Here is a 22,842-nt window from a genome sequence, read left to right on the forward strand (position 1 = left end):
TTAGAGGAACTTGGGTGGGAAACTTTAAGTAAGAGAAGGGAGAAAACTAGACTTATAGGATTATATAGAACCTATACAGGAGAAGCAGAATGGGGAGAAATCCATGAGAGGCTTCAGTTGGAAAATAATTATATTGGCAGAACTGACCACAAGTATAAAATTAGAAGGAATTTTAGCAGAAGCGACTGGGGTAAATTTTCATTCATTGGGAAGGGCGTGAAGGAGTGGAACAGTTTACCAGGGTAGTGTTTGATCCTTTTCCAAAATCTGTACAGGTATTCAAGAAGAGAATAAAGAGCAACAGGGAAAATAAATGAAATGTTAGAGGGCATTCGACCACTGCAGGCTATTGTAACTAAAAAATGTGTGCTAAAAAAAAAAAAAAATTAATTCCATCCCCTGGTCCATGGAGTTGGGACAGCCAAAGTAGGGGACTGCCTGTAGGGGTGAAGTACAGTGGGGACTTCCAGGGCCCTGGGACCGCTACGGTAGCTGTGAAGGCCCTTCAGGAACTCTGAAAAGTGGTGGCAAAAGGGGAGTCTGGTTAAGACGCAGCAGGTCGTTATGCTACTTAGGTTCCAAAATGGTAAAAAAAGTACATAAATGCAATGTAAATTTTAATCTTATACCAGTTGCATAGTATTATTTGAAGTAATTCCACATACTGTATATGAGTTGACTATGTTTGTAAGTATAGGAGATATTATAAGTAGAATTTTGTAAACAATATAAATTTATGAAGGATGATCTGTTTGTTTAACAGAAAAAAATTGTTAGCATAAATTGTATATTATTGTATTCTAGAATTTTTTTTTTCTCTCTTGTTAATTTAAAATTTAGTGCTTGACAATAATGTATTTTAGTGTACCATTTGCCACCGAGGTAGACACCTCATTTGCAAATAAAGAGATTTTGATTTGATTTGAATGTCGGGCGGTAATGGCTGAGCGAAGCAAAGCTGATATGGACTGAGCTGCAATCCAACATCATGTGACGTTAGAGTCGACAATGGCAAGTACTCCTATTCCCCATATTTTGTAGATATTTGTTATTTTTCTTTAAGATTCCTTATATATTTGTAGAGTAATGTATATAGTTAAGTTCATAGGCTTAACAATGCCTTTATTTTTGTATGACCAATTTGAAGGAAGACCTTAGATCCTCAAACTGAAACTCAAAATTCTGAATTAGATTTGTCTTCAATTATTTGAAATGATTGTAAATGTTAAAGATATGGGAAGTTTTCTCAGCTTAAATTTTAACCATATTATTGTAGGCCTAATACCATGTTATGAGAATTGATATCATCTACACGGACCGAACATTATATTTGAATATGTCACTTGGGATTATTATTGTTGTTATTATTGTTGTTATTATTATTATTATTATTATTATTATTATTATTAGAAGGCATCTAGGATAGAAACAGGCAAGGATAGGGGTCTTCATTATGTCAAGTTTTAGGATATGTATTTTATGCGCTGACTGCGCACTTATGAATATATCGTTGTAAATAATGTCAGGGATAGTTTATCATACTAATTACCAAGTTGAGGATATTAATTCATAAAAGGCGAGAGATAATAGTTTCTTATACGCGTCGAGCTATGTTGAATATGGATTATGACTAGGGCTCGAATGTTTAAGACCTAAAAAAACAAAAAACAAAAAAAAGCAAATATGACACCAAAAGCGACGAAATATGAGGTAAAAATTACAAAATATGACCTGAAAATTACTAATCTAAATATGCCCATTTTAAAATAAATTACAAATCAAAACAGCAATTCCTTTCATACATATTTTTTAACTAAATTTTTTATTCTTACTCTCATATTAATTTTCTGAATATGTTTAGTAGTTATTCACAATCTATTGTCCTTGATTCACTTATCAAACATTTATGAATACATAGCTATTAAGTATTAAGTTCGTTAAGATGATTGGATAACACAACATTTTAAAAGACAAAACATGCTTGCACCCTGCATTGGTGGTTTGAAATACAAGAAAACTATAAATCAATCTGTATTTTTTTAAATATTTTGGAACATTTAAGCCCAGATTTCATTAATATTATTCAGATGTGTTAAAGTTTAAACTGAGTACCACGAAACAAATTAAGTAAGATGTCTTTCAAAACATTATGGTAGGGCAGCAAGGTCTATATGCAAACTCTCATACTGTTTTCATTCATCTCCGTGGGTGGAATTAAAATGTATGACAAGATTCATCTTCAAAACATCAGGTGCAAAATACCTCTGATTATCACTTAACACATTCTTGTAAGAAGAGAAGCTCCTTTCTATGCCACAAGACGTTATTGGTGCATCTATATATATAAAATAAGAGTTTTGTCTGTACATTGCTCAGAATTTGAAAAGAATGGTATTTCTGTATCGATCATGTCCACAGTAACAAGAAAATGCAATTTTTACTTTTCTATAATTTCTGTCTGTCTGTCTGTCTGTATGTATGTACACGCATCATGAGAGAACGGCTGACGAGAATTTAATAAAAATCGGTATGTAGAGTCGGGAGGTGAGCCGCTACAATCTAGGCTATAAATTATTTTATTCACGCTGAGTGAAATGGTAGTTTAGGGGAAGCCCTAAAATTCAATTCTCAAATATTTATATTATTAGTGGTCATATCGATAAATACTACATAACTAAAGTTATGTAGAATTAAATTTCTGATCATTTACGTCTTATGCATTTTTACCATACCGGCTATGATAACAGAGATATTCATGAATTTGGATTTTTGTTGCTAATTTCATATCAACGCCGAGCCCCGACAAAATGGGTAAACAGAATTTAATGAAAATCGGTATATAGAGTCCAGGAATAAGAAACTACAGTTTAAACTATAAACAATGTTATTCACCCTGGGTGAAATGGTAGTTTAGGGGAAGGCACCTAAAACTTAATTTTTAAATACCTATGTTCTTGATCCTATGGAAAAGTACTACATAAAAGTGATAAAGAATATAATTTCCGATCATTTATGTTTTATTCAGTTTTACCATACCGACTATGATTAGAGTGGTATTTCAGAACCAGAAGACAAAGGCCTACAATATCGAAAGCGCGTAACATAGATTAACAATAACATTACACTGACCGTTGTTTGTTGTAATGTTCTTTGTCTCTTATGCTGACATTCAACTCCGATAGATGGGATTACTGCTGCGTACCGAGTATAACAGCCTAACTGAATAAATGCGGGAAATAGCTGAAGAGTTAGATAATTTTCTTCTTTAGCATGCCATTCCTCTGGTTCATACATTTTCTGATACTGCTGTTACGTAACACACTGGTTCATCATAGTATGCCAGCTATTCGATACCTACTCTGACGCGCTGTTTTGAATGAGCAGTGTGCACACTTAAGTCAGAGGCTCAGTTAGTAGTAGTATTAACTGGTCTGGAATTACAATTTAGCCCTATTCCAAATTATAGTACCAGAATTCACTAAATAACTCGAAATTGAAAAGAGCCGCTTCTTAGGAAAAGCTTCTTCCTCTTCACTTTCATTAAATCTACATTAATTTTATTCCAAATTAGCAGCGAAGATGTGGTTTCTTCTCTGGCTTGGAGGAAAAATTGCCTCCACGTCAGATAGTTCTTTCCCCCGCCAGTGTAGTGAATTGAGATTTTCCGACTCATCGGGTACTCCCAGGAAGCCGATAAGTAAACGGGCATAGTTTTTGCCCTGGGACTATCCACTATTTGAACACACCCCAACCCGCCGAAATAAAGGACGAAGATTGTTCATGGATTACGGATGTCTGCATCTTGGTCATTCCAGCTCTGTAGCTTTGGACTGTTAGTTCGGCTGCATAGTACTGTTCGTTAAAAGTGAAAAAAATGTGTGGTTTTTCATTTGATTGAGTATTTCATATGAAGGCATTGCTTTTAATCGCGCCATTCCTACCGACGTCATTGTAATGACCCATGTTCATTTCAGTTGGGAAAACCACTAAGAGAGTCTTTCTGAGAATCTATAAAGGCAGGCGGAGAGTGAGTGTCTGTCATTATAATGAAAACTCCTCAACCTGATTGTGACTGACGGTAGGCAAGGTGGCCTACCATTACAATGAAAATTCCCTAACCCAGTCTTGATATGAGAAAAGACGTTGGTGACTTGCCCGTCCTGCTTCTAGGGCAACGTTAAGAGCTATGCAACTTAATACAATCTTGCTCATAACGTTTACACTACCTAACCTAGAATTCTGTATAAAATTTAGAATTCCGTAGCGAAGCACGGGTACATCAGCTAGTATTTAAATAATGTTAAAGCACTGTTATAATAGAGTTTAAGGGATGTTCCATCATTCAACACGTTGTAAAATATATTGAATTTATTGGGCGAAGACCGGTTTAGACTCCCTTGGAGTCGTCATCAGTTCCTGTTGAATATCAAATCAAGGGGAATCTGATAATCATCATTAGGGTTGCCTACATACAACTCGATTGGTTGACATAAGACATCATATTAAAAAAACAAAAAAACAAAATAGGTTGCAAAACATACACCTTCAATTGTAACATACACCTAGTATGCAATACTCGGAACTTAAAAAGTTCTTAGTTCTGCTTTAAACTGGCGTTTGTTCATGGAACACGGAACACTGGAGACATAAGGACTGGTTGAAAATATATACAAATCTACATGAAACACATATGATATGAAACACATGGTGCTTTAAGAATGTTCTTAACTTTATGTCTAGTTACTATCTAATTAAAATGGATTAAATATATACACATTGACATGAAATGCACACAAAGACAAACTACTTGGCACTTAAAAAATTGTCGGTTATGGTTAAAAAAAACTGTTGTGTGTTCGTGGAACACGGAATAGACTTGTTGGTCTTGTTTCAATCTACTGGAAACAAATACACTGGTTGAAATATACACATTGACATGAAAATGTATACACTGATATGAAACACATGGCACTTTAATGTTCTTGGATTTGGGTTGAAAAATACTGTCATATGTTTGTATAACTCGGCATAGACTTACCAGTCTTGTCACAATCATCTGAAAACATGTGAACCTTTTGAAACAAAACTTAATGACTATTTATACCACACAATCATATGAAACATTTGGTAATTTACGAAAGTTCTTGGATCTGGGCTAAAACACTGCACGTGTCTTTGAAGAACATGGAACACACAGAGTAACAAGTTAGTGGCCATCAGACCACCGTAAACAACTAAGGGACCATTTACACCTCAACCAACACAAGAGTAAGCGCTTTTTTCAGTACTTCCCCACAGCAGGACATATTTAAATCCCAGCAACTGACACTTACATATTCTCTCTCTCTCTTTTTTTTTTTTTCAGGGCTCACCTGTTTCATGTTTTTCATCTACGAGATCTTTTAGTCCCCTGTTCGAAGATCAATGACAATATATATTGAACAACACTACAATGAAATATAACACGAGGGAGTCTCTTAAAGCCGCTTCACGCTAACCAGGCGATGTTTTATCCATCCATACAATTCGTTTTTCAATCAACACATGTGATCTTAAGACATCTGTAACAAGATTGCAGTTCACAATAGTTCACTTTTATGGTATAAAAGTGAATCCAGAACTATTAAAGACAATGTATCATGGAGCAGTGGAACCATTATTATTGTATGGTTCATCTGCTTATCGCAATGTATTGAAAAGGAAGTGGTTTCAAGCCAAACTAGCCCAAATTCAAAGAGGTTTTGTACTCAGAATTATTTGTGCGTACTGCACAATATCCATGGAAGCAGCCCTTGTTGTGGCGGGAATCCCACCTCTGTATTTAACAGCCATTGCCAAGGCTGAGCTCACATTAACAAAAAAAGGTGTTTTGTATCCTGATAAAATATTAACGGTCACTCCTGAACTGCAAGCTAATGCATTGACAGCAGGTCACCTAAGTCAATTTGCCAATAATCTTGTGCAAGAAGTGTGCAACACACAACATCATTACAATATTCATACGGATGGATCCCGGATTAGCAAAGAAAAAGATGGCTGGCTTGTAGGATGTGCTTTTGTAGTGCTACAGAATAACAGTGAGGTGTATGCTGAAAAATTTAGACTATCTCCCTCATGTTCAGTCTTTCAAGCCGAATTGTGCGCTATACAACAGGCAGTTATGTGGATTAAAAAACACAATTGTGCTGCACAAATATTGAGTGACTCTCAGGCAGCTACGAGAGCAATCCAAGAAAAATAAAACTTTCATCCAGTAGCTGTTAATATAAGATCACACATATTAGGCTACAGTAACCATATCTGCATGAAATCGGTCCGAGGTCATGACGGAGTAGAAGGAAATGAGAGAGCTGATGAACTTGCCAAAGCAGCTACTACTTTTTCTGACGCCTTGTTGATAGATGAAAAGTCTCCTTTGTCTCATGTAAAAAAGGAACTGAGGGAGTATGCACACGATATGTGGAACAACCAATGGATCACCAGCAATAATGGCCGGCTAACAAAAGAGTTGTTCTTTCCAAATATTCAAGACAGACTACAAAGTAGGTTTTTGCAACATGAACATATTACAACTCAGTTTTTGACAGGACATGGAAAGTTTGGATCATACTTCGAGAGGTTTGGAATCAGTGTTCAGAAGCCCTAGGCTGCGTTCACAAAATACGACTCTGAGTAGAGTTGGAGTAGAGTAGAGTATCGCGGAGTAACTGGTAAAATTAACTCTGAGTAACGGTATTTCGTGAACGCTTCGAGTGAATACAGAGTAACAGAATATGGCTAACCAATTAAGGAAGGTTATTTGTTTTACCATAACCTCATTTGCGAGGAATTTAATGTCTAATTTCCAGGCGAGTTTCTTCATAGCAGCGTGCTATATGAGTTATTACTACTTTCCTCACCAAGTTGTGCCTTAAAACAGTATCTGTTATTCTTTACCTCGTAGGAACAATCTGATTACATTGATGATGAATACAAATACATCGGCTCCGCACTGATGCACGATAAGCCATTAAGGACAACTAACTGTAAAGATTATGTTGTTAACAACTACGACGAAACTGAATTTAAACAACATTTCCGATTGCCGGATCAGCATTCGAACATCTACTCAGAGTCACTGGCCCTAAACTTTCTAAATCCAAAATCGGGGAACGAGGAAGACCATTGCAAGACCCACGAAAAAAAAATTCTGGTTGTAATTTGGCTCTTAGCACCTGATTCGTACAGATCGGTTTCATGAGAATTATAAATGCACTGTGTGGTATTTCTGATCGTGTAATTAAATGGTCTCATTCAGAAGGTCATCTAAAATACTAAAAAGTTACGTTGCATTTTCCCAAGGAAATCTCATAAAGTTGAGGTTAATAAATCAGCTCCTCATTCATAACATGGGTTTTCTTATAAAAATTCAATCATGTTATTTCCGCCGGTTATTAAAATTGGCACGGTGCCTATTTTTCCTGTTTTAAACAAAAATATCCCCTTCTTTATTCAATACATAACGCCCTTCTTTGTCAACAACTGAAAATAATTTGAATTCATTGCCATGTCAATATAGCCGCAGTTAATATTTTTCACCGCCACCAATGAATGCATTACTGCGCATGTCGAGTTAAATCTACCCACCTATTTACGCAGCGTAAAAAGAGTATACTCTAAGTTAACTCGAAAGCATTTTCTGAACGCCTTGTAGAGTTAACTCTTTACTGTTATGAACGGATAGAGTTAACTCCAAGTTTACTCGGAGTTGGAGAGTAGTATTTTGTGAACGCAACCCTACAGTTGTAACTGTGAAATGCAACAAACTATTCTTCATCTCTTATTTGAGTGTCCGATTTTTAACAGGAGTAGATATGAATTATTAATGCATTTAAACATGTGTAATATAGAATACCAAGCACCTCTCACTATGGTATTTCAGAGAAGATGTTGTTATAAAGTGTTTGTTAAATTTCTCCATCTAATTTATAAGTCATCTCTATTTTAATTGAATTGTCATGTATTAACTTAGTCTCACTATCTATAGCCCTAATATACTACTTGTAAAATAGGGTTTGTAATTGGAAATTCAATAATAATAATAATAATAATAATAATAATAATAATGGTCACTAAATGTTTTTTTCCTAGGGGCTTTACGTCGCACCGACACAGATAGGTCTTATGGCGACGATGGGATAGGAAAGGCCTATGAGTTGGAAGGAAGCGGCCGTGGCATTAATTAAGGTACAGCCCTAGCATTTGCCTGGTGTGAAAATGGGAAACCAAGGAAAACCATTTTCAGGGCTGCCAATAGTGGGATTCGAACCTACTATCTCCCGGATGCAAGCTCACAGCCGCGCACCTCACTAAATGTTTTAATAGACAGTATATTCTTACTGATCATTTTTAAATTATTGTAATTAGTTTTATCGTTGTATTATTAGACATTTTTATGTTATGCTTGAATGAATATTGACTTGGTTAGAATATTAATTGTGCACACAACTTACAGAGGATCATCTATACCAAACCCTAAGTAAGCAATTTATTTCCCATTGCATGTATTTACAAGTCCAGTGCTACCAGCAACAGGAATTCTAGCATACTTATGTCTTAACATTTATGTCCATTATTATACGATCTGATCATCGAGAATACACTTCTAATTAAGAGATAAGAATTTCATAGTGTTCCGTATTGAAGAGAGTTCACTATTAAGGTGAAAGAAGATATATGATGGTTCAACTTTTCAATACAATTAAAATAAGAAATGTAAGTTTTACATTCCTACTTAATTACAATTGGTACCGGTTTTACCAGCATTCTTGATCATCATCAGCCGATCACAAATAAGTAGGCCCTATAAAAGATAACTATGAGCCTTGATAGTTAGATGGAATCTTCAAAATAATTGCATAATAGGTGCATGCCTAGTAGTTTGAATCTTGTGGATCACATTTTAATGTAATTTTTAATCAATCAATCAATCAATCAATCAATCAATCAATCAATCAATCAATCAATCAATCAATCAATCCTGATCTGCATTTAGGGCAGTTATCCAGGTGGCAGATTCCCTATCTGTTGTTCTCCTAGCCTTTTCTTAAATGATTTCAAAGAAATTTAAAATTTATTGAACATCTCCCTTGGTAAATTATTACAATCCCCAACTCCCCTTCTTATAAATGAATATTTGCCCCAATTTGTCCTCTTCAATTCCAACTGTATCTTCATATTGTGATCTTTCCTACTTTCAAAGTCGCCACTCAAACTTATTCGTTTACTAATATCATTCCATGCCATCTCTCCGCTGACAGATCGGAACATACCACTTACAATATGAATATATTATTGTTATTATTACATACCATTTAGTCGAGCAGCTCGTCTTCTTTCTCCCAATTCTTCCCAGCCCAAACTTTGCAACAGTTTTGTAACGCTACTCTTTTGTCGAAAATCACCCAGAACAAATTGATCTGCTTTTCTTTGGATTTTTTCCACTTCTCGAATCCGGTAATCCTGGTGAGGGTCCCATACACTGGAACCATACTCTAGGTGGGGTCTTACCAGGGACTTATATGCCCTCTCCTTTACATCCTTACTACAACCCCTAAACACCCTCATAACCATGTGCAGAGATCTGTACCCTTTATTTACAATCCCATTTATGTGATTACACCAATGAAGATCTTTCCTTATATTAACACCTAGACACTTACAATGATCCCCAAAAGGAACTTTCACCCCATCAACGTAGTAATTAAAACTGAGAGGACTTTTCCTATTTCTGAAACTCACAACCTGACTTTTAACCCTGTTTATCAAGATACCATTGCCTGCTGTCCATCTCACAACATTATCAAGGTCACGTCGTAGTTGCTCACAATCTTGTAACTTATTAATTACTCTATACAGAATAACATCATCTGCAAAAAGCCTTACCTCTGATTCCACTTGTTTACTCATATCATTTATATATGTATATATATAAGAAAATAAAGGTCCAATAATACTGCCTTAAGGAATTCCCCTCTTAATAATTACAGGGTCAGATAAAGCTTCACCTACTCTAATTCTCTGAGATCTATTTTCTAGAAATATAGCAACCCATTCAGTCACACTTTTGTCTAGTCCAATTGCACTCATTTTTGCCAGTAGTCTCCCATGATCCACCCTAGCAAATGCTTTAGACAGGTCAATCGCGACACAGTCCATTTGACCACCTGAATCCAAGATATTTGCTACATCTTGCTGGAATCCTACAAGTTGAGCTTCAGTGGAATAACCTTTCCTGAATCCAAACTGCCTTCTATCGAACCAGTTATTAATTTCGCAAACATGTCTAATCAAAAAGAATGCCTTCCCAAACTTACATGCAATGCATGTCAAATTTACTGGCCTGAAATTTTCAGCTTTATGTCTATCACCCTTTCCTTTATACACAGGAGCTACTATAGGAACTCTCCATTCATTTGGTATAGCTCCTTCATGCAAACAATAATCAAATAACTACTTCAGATACGGTACTATATTCCAATCCATTCCAGCTGCTTTTCTAGTTTTCACCTTTTGTATCTTATTGTAAATGTCATTGTTATCATATGTAAATTTTAATACTTCTTTACCATTAGTCTCCTCCTCTATCTGGACATTATCCTTGTAACCAACAATCTTACATACTGCTGACTGAATACTTCTGCATTTTGAAGATCCTCATATACACGCTCCCCTTGTTCATTAATTATTCCTGGAATGTCCTTCTTGAAATACCTATACATACCCTTCCATCTTTCACTAATATTTGTATGACTGCCAATTATGCTTGCCATCATGTTATCCTTTTTTTTTTTGCTAGGGGCTTTACGTCGCACCGACACAGATAGGTCTTATGGCGACGAAGGGATAGGAAAGGCCTAGGAGTTGGAAGGAAGCGGCCGTGGCCTTAATTAAGGTACAGCCCCAGCATTTGCCTGGTGTGAAAATGGGAAACCACGGAAAACCATTTTCAGGGCTGCCGATAGTGGGATTCGAACCTACTATCTCCCGGATGCAAGCTCACAGTCGCGCGCCTCTACGCGCACGGCCAACTCGCCCGGTCATGTTATCCTTAGCTGCCTTCTTTGCTAGATTCAATTTCCTAGTAAGTTCCTTCAATTTCTCCTTACTTCCACAGCCATTACTAACTCTTATTTCTTTCCAATCTGTACCTCCTCCTTAGTCTCTTTATTTCTCTATCATAATAAGGTGGGTCTTTTTATCATTCCCTACCACCTACCCTTTCCCGGTCTGTACACTCCGAAGACATCAAGTTGCCTATTATCTTTTGAAATGAGCCTTACACCTAGAATTTTGTGTTTCTCATCTTTAACTTTTTCGTAGCTTACAAGTTCTTCTTTCACCAGAATTAATACTCCCCCGCCCACCATTCCTATCCTATCTCTACAATACAATACACTCTCCAGTTCCGTGAGAAAATTTCTCCATCCATTAAATCATTTCTCAGCCATGATTCAAACTCCTATTACAATATCTGGTAAATATATATCTATTAAATTACTTAATTCTATTCCTTTCTTTACAATATTTCGACAGTTCAACACTGACATTTTTATGTCATCCCTACTTGACTTCCAGATCTCTGTACCCTTATCACCGCTCCCTAGACAACCCCGTTTCTCTGAATGTACCTCCCTATTACCCTTCCAAACAAATTTCCTAACTTATACGTACCACTGCGGTTTAAGTGAAGGCCATCTGAGCGCAGATCTCTATCTCCTACCCACCCATTAGGATCTAGAAATTTCACTCCCAGTTTCCCACATTCCCACTCTGTAGTCTCATTTAAATCCCCAATCACCCTCCAGTCAGTATCCCTCCTACACCGTATTCCACTGATAACAATCTCCGCTTCCTTAAACTTCACCCTTAGAACATTAGGCCACCTGTCTTCTACAACTCCCCCCTTTCCATCCTCTCCCTCTTATACACCTAGTGTAACCTGCACATTGTTTGAGGGAGGCCTATCTTCCTTCCTGTCTTCTGTGAGAATCCTAATTATCTCCCTCAAACTCTCTAACTCCTCCCTCATACCCCTCACCACACCCACAGTTCCTACACTTGCACTCATTAGCCATTCTTTACGGAAAAATGAAAAGAAAAGGAAAAATAAAATAACTTATGTGCAAAAAATATGAATGAAGGGATATATATTGTGGGATAGTACTGAAAGATCACACGACAATAAGGTAATTAATGTACGACTACACTACAATACTACTTAGTCGAACTCTATTTTTATCAGACCACATCCTAACAGGATAAAAACTGCTGTTAATTACTGAATACCTAAGGGAATACACAAGAGTTACACAATTCTAAACTGCAATTAAGGCTATCCTAATTACAACAACATAATTTTAGTAAGAGAGTTTCTACGGATACCTCTACTATGATAGAGATGTTGATTCCCATAGGGAACCTGAAACATTTGTTCTGAATGAATAAATTTATAATACCAATATAAATGGTCCGTTATTGGACACTATCATTCCAGCTAACTCATTTCTGGTTGCCAGCGCCTCGCCCCCGTGTGCTAGGCTGGGCTCATCAGTTGGTACCTAGCACACCTACCAACACGCATGGCTAGCGCACACCGTGGAGGCCACTGCATAGGCTATTTGTCTCATTACCTCTACTATACCGGTACCACACAAATATTTTACAATAATAAAATAAGCACGCTAAATTCTAATGAGATATACTTGTATACTACAATAATTTTAAACTATGTTCAGACGTATCCGAATTACAATACTGGTACCGTATGTCACTACTAAGCACAAACAGAGATGAAAATTACAAGTTTGAAATTTGCAAGAACTACTGTACTCAAAGATTACGAACAAAGCTAAATGCTTAGACAGGTTATTATTAGTACTATGCTCTAATAGATACACATGAAAGATTCACACGAATATAGCAGGCATGATATGGTACTATCTAAATACACTGTATGTACACTACAATTCTCCGCTGAAATGTGGTTATATGAATTTTTACCGCTGGTAAATTACTATTATTTTCCCTACTATGCGGTACGAAGAATAAAAGTGTCCTTAAATGCTGAAAAATAACAGGTTGTCTACAATAATTTCTGTCAAAACTACGCCGCGGGCTTGAACTGCAATATTATTGGGATACAGGAATTTGATTATTAACTTTTACTCAATGAATAAATGAAGGTGGAAAGTACAACGTATGCAGGGAACTAAGACTACAAATTATCGGAATAAAGTAATCAGCTGATTTTATATTTATTCACACAACTACCATGTGCATGTAGCAATAATCGTCAACAATTGTAATAGAATCGTCAACTATGCAAAAACTGTTAAGCACCGTAATTATCCAGTGAAATTACCGTGTATTCTCTTTAACTTCCTTTTAAATCGAAGTTTATAGGCGTGTCGTGTTATTTAATTTAATAAATTATTTCCTTCATGATAGTTTGAACGGATATCTATATGAAATATCAGAAAAGTTGCGGCGGAAGTTACAATGAGTTACAAGTAATCTGCCTTTATAAGTATTATACCAACACACCTACAGATATTTAAAAATATTGTTTTAAAAGTTAATATTATTACCAAAAGTATTTCCTGAACCTAAATTCAAAACAAGGTACACCTAGCTAGCCTACTTAACCTAGAAAATGTAATCTACTGAACACCAACCGAATTACTTGGTATAAAATTCAAATAAATATCACTACTCTGAATTTCTTCCAACAAGCACTGAACACCAATATATAAATAGCACTAAAGGAAAAGAAAAAAACACACATACAAAGGTTTTTCAGATGGAGTCTGCTAAAGACTGATTACAGGGAAGCAGACAATGTCGAATAAGGTCAGTAATGTATTCCTATTGTTGATAATGTATGTGTAGGAATCCAAGATGGCTACTCCGTGTTTTTCTTTTCATATCTGAGATAGAACCCTATGAATTACCTTTATTACTTAATTCCCACCTACTATCTGCACCTGACGAGAAGTCATGGCAGCTTGTAGGTACGGCATGAGTAACATGTAAGTTACAAACATCAGTCATTACAGACAATAAGAGCTCTCTGAATCAATGCATATTCATTATCAAACTGTTATTATGCAGTCCATGTGTAACTAAGGCACAGTTGCACTACCTCTTTGAAGCTTCATGATAGCACCTCAATTCGCAAGAGGCACCGCAGACAGAACAGATGTTTATCGTCAGCCCTTGAGACTTGAGATTGGCACATGTGCGGCAGCCATGCTTACCTCTCACACCTCTTACCGCACATGCACGCAACTTCTCGTCAGATGGCTATACAGTAGTAGAGGGAGAAGCCTGAACTATAAGGGCGCCGCTCGCAGTAAATTAGGTCCTGTTATTTTTGGGCCCCTATTTTGCAGTTAAGTTAATGTATAGTGTAAGTAATGGGAAGGAACAAACACGTGTCAATTTATATATAGAAAGAGAGGAACAAGAAAAGGAAAAGATATGTTTACAAATGTGATGTACTGTATTTGGCAAGAATGATTGCAGGTGCAGACAGGTGGGGACAGTACATGGAGGGTACGGTATTGATAATGGAGATATACAGGCCAAAAATCTGCTACCATAATCCTCCCATAATACCACACATCAAGCCTGGAAGTAATGGACATGCTCACGTTTCCTTCTTACATCCCTCCTTATAGGGTTGGCATAAAGGACATCCAGCAGTAAAACGGCTAAAACCTCAGGTGTGGCACAGTTCGCCTCCACGACCCCATAGGTGTGGAAAAAGCAGTGGAAGAAGACATGCATTAGTAATGGCAATGGGTGCACTCCCTTGGCAACTTGCAGAAGGTGAATACGGCAAAGTAGGTCATTGTCATCTCTCTGGACGATAGCTATGTTCATTCCCATAGGGAACCAACTATATTGGTATTATCTCTCTGGAATTTGAAGTAAAGTCCCAACTCCTATCTTGGCTATTTCTTCTTGGTCTTTGAGACCTACCTTGGTACCTATCATCCTTTTAATTCTCTGTAGAACATAACCAATGTTCTATTGATTGTGTCGTTTGAAAATCTGGAAGTTGGATGAAAACCAGTGTGCTTTGCTTTGTATACTAATCAATGAGATACCTCGATAGTTGTTGCAATCCTTCCTGTTCCGTTGCTTAAAGATAGGTGCAATTACTGCTTTTGTCCAATCTGAAGGTACCTTACCAACAGGAGGAGATGAAGGAGAAGGTGGTAGTGTTTCACGCTGGTACCAAAAACGTAAGGCAAGCTGGTATAAGTACCAACATGGTTAGGGGATGTGTGGGATCTGGTAAATGCAGCACGGGTGAAGTTTAAGGAAGCGGAGATTGTTATCAGTGGAATACTCTGTAGGAGGGATACTGACTGGAGAGTGATTAGGGATTTAAATGAGACTACACCAAATGAATGGAGAGTTGTTATAGTAGCCCCTGTGTATAAAGGAAAGGGTGATAGACATAAAGCTGAAAATTTCAGGCCAGTAAGTTTGACATGCATTGCATGTAACTTTGGGAAGGCATTCTTTCTGATTATATTAGACATGTTTGCAAAATTAATAACTGATTCCATAGAAGGCAGTTCGGTTTTAGGAAAGGTTATTCCACAGAAGCTTAACTTGTAGGATTCCAGCAAGATATAGCAGATATCTTGGATTCAGGAGGTCAAATGGACTGTATCGCAATTGACCTGTCTAAAGCATTTGATAGGGTGGATCATGGGAGACTACTGGTAAAAATGAGTGCAATTGGACTAGACAAAAGAGTGACTGAATGGGTCGCTATATTTCTAGAAAATATACCTCAGAGAATTAGAGTAGGTGAAGCTTTATCTGACCCTGTAATAATTAAGAGGGGAATTCTTCAAGGCAGTATTACTGGACCTTTATGTTTTCTTATGTATATAAATGATATGAGTAAACAAGTGGAATCAGAGGTAAGGCTTTTTGCAAATGATGTTATTCAGTATTTTACAAGATTCTGAGCAACTGCAAAATGACCTCGATAATGTTGTGAGATGGACAGTAGGCAATGGTATGATGATAAACAGGGTTAAAAGTCAGGTTGTAAGTTTCACAAATGGAAAAGTCCTCTCAGTTCCTTTTGGGGATCATTGTAAGTATCTGGGTGTTAATGTAAGGAAAGCTCTTCATTGGGGCAATCACATAAATAGGATTGTAAAGAAAGGATACAGATCTCTGCACATGGTTATGTGGGTGTTTAAGTGTTGTAGTAAGGATGTAAAGGAGAGGACATATAAGTCTCTGGTAAGACCACAACTAGAGTATGGTTCCAGTGTATGGGACCCTCACCAGGATTACTCGATTCAAGAAGTGGAAAAAATCCAAAGAAAAGCAGCTCGATTCGTTCTGGGTGATTTCCGACAAAAGAGCAGCGTTCAAGAACAAAAATAGACTTTTTTTTGTTTTTGAACTATAAATTTTCATTACGGACCAAAAATGAGTTTTATAACATGTAATAAAAAGAGCAGCGTTACAAAAATGTTGTAAATTTGGGCTGGGAAGAATTGGGATAAAGAAGACGAGCTGCTTGACTAAGTGGTATGTATATAGTCAAATAATATTAGATTATAAATTTATAATGGTATCTTTTTTGTGAGACAATCCACAGCTGTGAGCTATTCTGTTTTAGCCACAAGTTAGAGGTAAGAGAACTTCATTGATATTGTAATATCAACTCAGAAAAGGCATTCCACTTCACTATTACATTAGAGCAGGGCCTCTCAAACACCCAAAATCTCACGCGTGCAAATCGAGGCGCAGAGACTCTGTGCACAGTGCATCGGTACGACTCGGCTCAACTCGGCTTGACTCGGATGGTGTAGTGTGCTGAGAGCGACGATGCGTTCGGTAACAGACGGCTTCTTTATCGGTGAAACTGAAATCAGTGAATTTGTCGAAGGAAGTTTTTCCTAAGCTGCATCGAGAAGCAGGTAAGATTACAGTATTTCTGTTTCATTCCACATGCATATATGAAAGGTATTTTTTTCCTGTTATGATTTGTACAAAAACTAGATTGCATGCGGGTAGGCCTATTTCTGATTGTAATGTAAAGAAGGCTCTCAGAATTCCTGTCAGCTGGTACCTTGTTCCAGGCATAACTGGTATCATTGCAACGATAAAGGAAAAGAAGAGCTAGAGAAGATTAATTGTCTGTTCAAACCAAATTGAAAAAATGCTTTAACACCGGAAACATTGTCCCATACAACAGTGTCACTGCTCACTGCTCATAAACATTTCGCAGTGAGGGGAGAAATAGCGGGGAAGGTGGAGAAGACGAAGACAGGCCGAACTGGATGTACTACAAGTAAGTGATATTCGGGTAAGGATAGATAACGAGGAAGAGATAGATTATAAAGTGTGGACGGATATTAAAAAGGGAAGGCAGATTCTGGGGTAGGGCTGTTTATCAGGAATACTATTGCACGCAACATAGTTTCTGATAGGCACATAAATGAGCGAATGATATGGGTAGATTTGGCAGTTGGAGGAATGAGGACAAGAATTGTCTCAGTGTATTCACCATGTGAGGGTGCAGATGAGGATGAACTTGACGTTTTATGAAGCATTGGGTGTCATCGTAGTCAGGATCAACAGTAAGGATAGGATAGTGCTAATGGGCAATTTCAATGTGAAAGTTGGAATTAGAACTGAAGGATACGAAAGGGTGATTGGTAAAAGTGGGGAAGATTTAGAAGCTAATGGGAATGGGAAGCATTTGCTGGAATTCTTTGCTAGTATGGGTTTAGCAGTTTCGAATACATTCTTTAAGCATAAGACTATTCACCGATACACGTGGGAGGCTAGGGGTACCAGATTCATAATAGACTATATCTTAACCGACTTTGAATTTAGAAAGTCTGTTAGGAATGTACGAGTTTTTTGGGGATTTTTCAATGATACAGACCACTATCTGATCTGTAGTGAACTAAGTATCTGTAGGCATTGGGTAGAGAAAGTGAAATCTGTCTGCAAACGAATAAAGGTAGAAAATATCCAGGACAAGGAAATTAGAAGTACATGGATATGATTAGTGAGAAGTTTCGAACAATGGACAGTAAGCAGGTTCAGGATATAGGAAGAGAATAGGTAGCATACAGGGATGCTGTAGTAGAAACAGCAAGAGAATGCCTAGGAACGACTGTGTGTAAAGACGGAAAAAGTGAACATCTTGGTGGAATGATGAAGTGAGAGCATCATGTAAACGTAAAAAGAAAGCTTATCAGAAATGCTTCCAAACAAGGGCTGGTGCAGACAGGGTGATGAAAGAAACAGAGCGAAGCAAATAATTGTTGAATCCAAGAAGAAGTCATGGGAAGATTTTGGTAATAACCTGGAAATGCTAGGTCAAGCAGCAGGGAAACCTTTCTGGACGGTAATAAAGAATCTTAGGAAAGGAGGGAAAAAGGAAATCAACATTGCTTTGAGTAATTCAGGTGAACTCATAATAGATCCCAGGAATCACTGGACAGGTCGAGGGAATATTTTGAAAATCTCAACGTAAAAGGAATTCTTCCTGGTGGTGTCGCGAACAACCAAGCTCATAGGGAGGAAGAAAATGTTCGTGAAATTATGTTTGAGGAAGTGGAAAGGATGGTAAATAAACTCCGTTGTCATAAAGCAGCAGGAATAGATGAAATTAGACTTGAAATGGTGAAGTAAAGTGGGAAGACAAAGATGAAATGGCTTCACGGAGTAGTGAGGTTCTGTCAATACTGATCTGCATTTAGGGCAGTCGCCCAGGTTGCAGATTCCCTATCTGTTGCTTTCCTAGCCTTTTCTTACATGATTTCAAAGACATTGGAAATTTATTGAACATCTCTGTTGGTAAGTTATTTCAGTCCCTAAATTCCCTTCCTATAAATGAATATTTGCCCCAATTTGTCCTCTTGAATTCCAACTTTACGTTCATATTGTGATCTTTCCTACTTTTAAAGACGCCACTCAAACTTATTCGTCTACTAATGTCATTCCACGCCATTTCTCTGCTGACATTTCGGAACATACCACTTACATGTTACAAATCTAATGGTATGGTCTGTATTGAAATCTATTGAGGTTTCAAATACCTACTCAGAAAAGTGGAAATTTCAGACAAAATATGAACAAAGTTACGGTACCACCAGTATTATCAGCTCAAGAATATGATGCACATTCTCTTAGGGCAAAATCAGGAGTTATTCTGCAAACATCAAGTACAACGGTCTATGCCAATTACCACCCACATCAGCTGCCTCTAGCTAAAATGTCTACACATATATTCCACTAATGTTTATTCAATTTACTTTCCGTTTTCATGCACTAGATATGAGAACTCAAGATATCGAGGATATAAGTTAATTATGTGCTCATGAAATATTCTCAAAATCAGCAAACAAACCTTTAATTGGATACCTCCCATTCCTCGGTTATTGAAGACAACCGTACGTAATCCAAGTTGTTTTGCTGATAGAACCAAACATTTCACATAATCAGCTTGGCTAGCACCAGTCAGACCTGGTAAGATTATGATTATTGGGGAATTTGATGAGCAGCCTTCTTCCAACCAATCCAATCCAACTTGTCCCCCATCACTCAAATGTAAAATTTCTCTGTGAACAAACCCATCCAACAAAGACTGATCACTAGCTAAAAGTGAAATACTTTACTGTAGGTGGCCAATATTTTTAGAGCAAATTAATTAAAGGAACCTTTTAGGATAATATGATGATGAAAAAAATACCATACCTACGATAAGCCATATCAGGAAGCAGTTTTGACCGAAGCAGGCTGGCAAAAATTGTCTGAGCTCTTGATTCAAAACACCACAACGTGGGCCAATACTTTTCTTTCAGAATTGGCACATTTTCTTCCAGAAATTGTCGAAATTTTCCACTAGAGCAGGCAAGAACCGGTTGCTGCCAAAACAGAAAACGATAAAAGTGGTAGTATTATATGTAGATGAAGGAATTACATCCACAGTAACATTTAAATGAAGTACATAATTCATGTACATGGTGCATAAAATACTGAAATAATTGCGATATTGTAATATTAAACTTACATAATGTAACTGCAGCCTATATCTATATGAAATGTTTGAGATCTCTCTACTTACTTTTACTGCTTCACGTAAATAATACAACAAAAATGCACAGCCCAGAAAGGCTCCTATATACCATCGTGGTAAATATGATATGACATCAAAAAATGGCAAAATATAATCCATTTCTCAGGCCCTTTCTTTTAATTTAACTGATATACATCAATGTCATAGAGGTAGGTCTTGTATTCTTATCAGTCCTTCAATCGAATTACGTACGCATTGCGGCAGGATGGACCTTTCGTACAACACTCCAACACTCGATTTCGTAGCGAGAGCAACAGTAAAAATCCGGCAATTTAGATTAACTATAGCCGAGTCTGATAATCACTCGACTGTTAACTTCTCTCTCAAATGAAATGTCCTTGAATTAAATTACTATATCGCGTTTGAACCTTGATCTCGACGGACAGCCAGTCATCTATCCCGCCCATGACAGATAGGCGTATCTCTACAGCTTTACAATATTTTATTTATGTTTCACGGTAGTGACAGTGTCCAATCGAACAAGTTTAATCATTAAAAGCTAATTAAGCGCATGTCAATACGGGTCAGAAGTCCGTGTAGCAGCTACTGGAGCGAAAACCTGGACCTGATTTGCTTGAATCACCAAGATTTCAACCGACCTATCCCATTTGTAAGTCGTTTACAATCGATGGGAATTTTAAGGTCGAGTGTTCGATTAAGATTGCTTCGACCGTGAATTTCCGTGAATTTGCAGAAATCACGGGCAAAGGTCGATTGTCGACTACCACGTCTTTGGTCGGAACTGCAAGTACATTAACGGAGATAGAGGGAATTGATAACAGTTGAAGAAGGTTAATGCGAATGCGCATATTCGTCGACCAGGTCGACCAGCAGTCTTCTCCATCTCCATACGTACCGTACTCAGTGGTATCGTCTATCGTAGTCCGAGGACTTAAGTGTGTTGTGCTGTACCGTACACATCCTCGTTTGTTAGTGTACATTTTGTGCTGTTGGATTGAACACGGACATAGAAATCAACAAATATGCCCCCCTTAGCTTCTCCTCTTCCAAAGGAACAACCAGAACATGAGGTGGAACCCGTTGGAATCAAAGCTGTGCTGTTGGGACCACCTGGATCGGGAAAGGGGACCCAAGTGAGTTAAATTTGTGGTATTAAGAACAAATTAGCGCTTAGTGAAAGTAATTTGGTCATTAATAGGTTATGGTAGACTTTAATGCACATTTGTGTGTTGTTATGTTATAATAAAAGTATTGTGGTAAGTTAATATTGAATCCTAAAATGATGGAGAAAAGTTTAACTCGAACATTTTCGAAAATGCTAGCGATTACTGTTTACACACCCAAACGAAACAGAGGACCTTCTTGAGAAAATCTAACCTAGACCTTGAAACTTACTTGCTTACTGTTTGCATGTAGGTGTCGTACCAAATGAATGGAGAGTTGCTATAATAATAATTTATTGAAGCTTATAGCTAAAAAAAAAAAAAAAAAAAAAAAAAAAAAAAAAAGCATATAGTGAAAAAGAAAAATTTATTCACTACATAAATTCTTAAGAGACCCCTGTCTCCTATTTACACCTCTCGCATGATGTCATTCACACTTCTGTCCAGATAGTTCACAGGTGCACTCTAAGGCTGGCTCATGGAAGGTTTTGGTTTTACACACTCGGAAGCAGAATCTGTGCACTTAGAAACAAGTTAGGCCTACCATATGTCGAAGATCGTAGTCGGGCGTTTTCCAGTCTGAAGATATCATGCCTTCAGTTGCATAAAATTCAGGCCATATTTCTTTCTGATTTTACTGAGGTGATCTACTTTGTCTTGGAAGCCTTTCCCATACTTGTCACTGTGAAAATTCTGTTGGTGAGCCTGCAGGGTTTCAGGCGGTTCATGTGTCCGTAGAAATCGGTCGCCTTTTTCTCATACATGTGTCTGTCTTCCTGATGTTCATAGAACTCTTTGTTGTGCCTGATCCTGTAGGTGCCATTCTCCTCTCTTGTGGGTCCTAGTATCCTCCTCAAGATCTTCCTCTCTTTAAGTTCTAAGTTTCCTGAGTGGGCCCTTTCAATTCATCAACAGGCACTCAGAGGCGTAGAGTACAGAGGGTCCTCTTTTTTTTTTTTTTTTTTTTTTTTTTTTTTGCTAGGGGCTTTACGTCGCACCGACACAGATAGGTCTTATGGCGACGATGGGATAGGAAAGGCCTAGGAGTTGGAAGGAAGCGGCCGTGGCCTTAATTAAGGTACAGCCCCAGCATTTGCCTGGTGTGAAAATGGGAAACCACGGAAAACCATCTTCAGGGCTGCCGATAGCGGGATTCGAACCTACTATCTCCCGGATGCAAGCTCACAGCCGCGCGCCTCTACGCGCACGGCCAACTCGCCCGGTACAGAGGGTCTTACTGCAGAGTTGTAGTGCTTCAGCTTTAGGTTCTTGGAGATGTACTTCGACGTGTAGATGCTTTTACAGGAATGATAGGCCCTCTCTAACTTGGTGCACCTGGTGTCTATGGCCCAAGTTTTGCTCTCGCTTGTTGCTGAGATACATTCTCCTAAGTACACTGACTGAGCAAATGTCATGGGATAGCGGAGCACTGATGCACAGGTGTGTTGTCTGCGCCCTTCTGAGACCTTCTGAGCAGTGGCTGTGCATGTGATAGGTATAACATGGAACGTCGTCGTGAGCTGACACCATTCGAACGGGGTA

General features: G+C 37.7%; 2 protein-coding genes across 2 annotated transcripts in view; one reads left to right on the plus strand and one right to left on the minus strand.

Moving 5' to 3' along the window:
- Hydr1 (phospholipase Hydr1) overlaps positions 1–20,717 on the minus strand; it is a 96,241-nt gene extending 75,524 nt beyond the window's left edge. The window contains exons 1-3 of the mRNA XM_067152559.2: positions 20,165–20,717; positions 19,795–19,964; positions 19,448–19,658 (exon numbers count right to left, since the gene is read on the minus strand). Coding sequence (XP_067008660.1) covers positions 19,448–19,658; positions 19,795–19,964; positions 20,165–20,275 — 492 coding nt within the window. The 5' untranslated portion in view covers positions 20,276–20,717. The remainder of the gene's footprint in view (positions 1–19,447; positions 19,659–19,794; positions 19,965–20,164) is intronic.
- A 247-nt stretch (positions 20,718–20,964) lies between these two features.
- Ak2 (Adenylate kinase 2) overlaps positions 20,965–22,842 on the plus strand; it is a 102,577-nt gene continuing 100,699 nt past the window's right edge. Inside the window, exon 1 of the mRNA XM_067152560.2 lies at positions 20,965–21,270. Within this exon, the coding sequence (XP_067008661.1) occupies positions 21,160–21,270 (111 nt within the window). The 5' untranslated portion in view covers positions 20,965–21,159. The remainder of the gene's footprint in view (positions 21,271–22,842) is intronic.

The sequence above is a fragment of the Anabrus simplex genome, chromosome 8 (assembly GCF_040414725.1).
Source record: "Anabrus simplex isolate iqAnaSimp1 chromosome 8, ASM4041472v1, whole genome shotgun sequence".
NCBI lineage: Eukaryota > Metazoa > Arthropoda > Insecta > Orthoptera > Tettigoniidae > Anabrus > Anabrus simplex.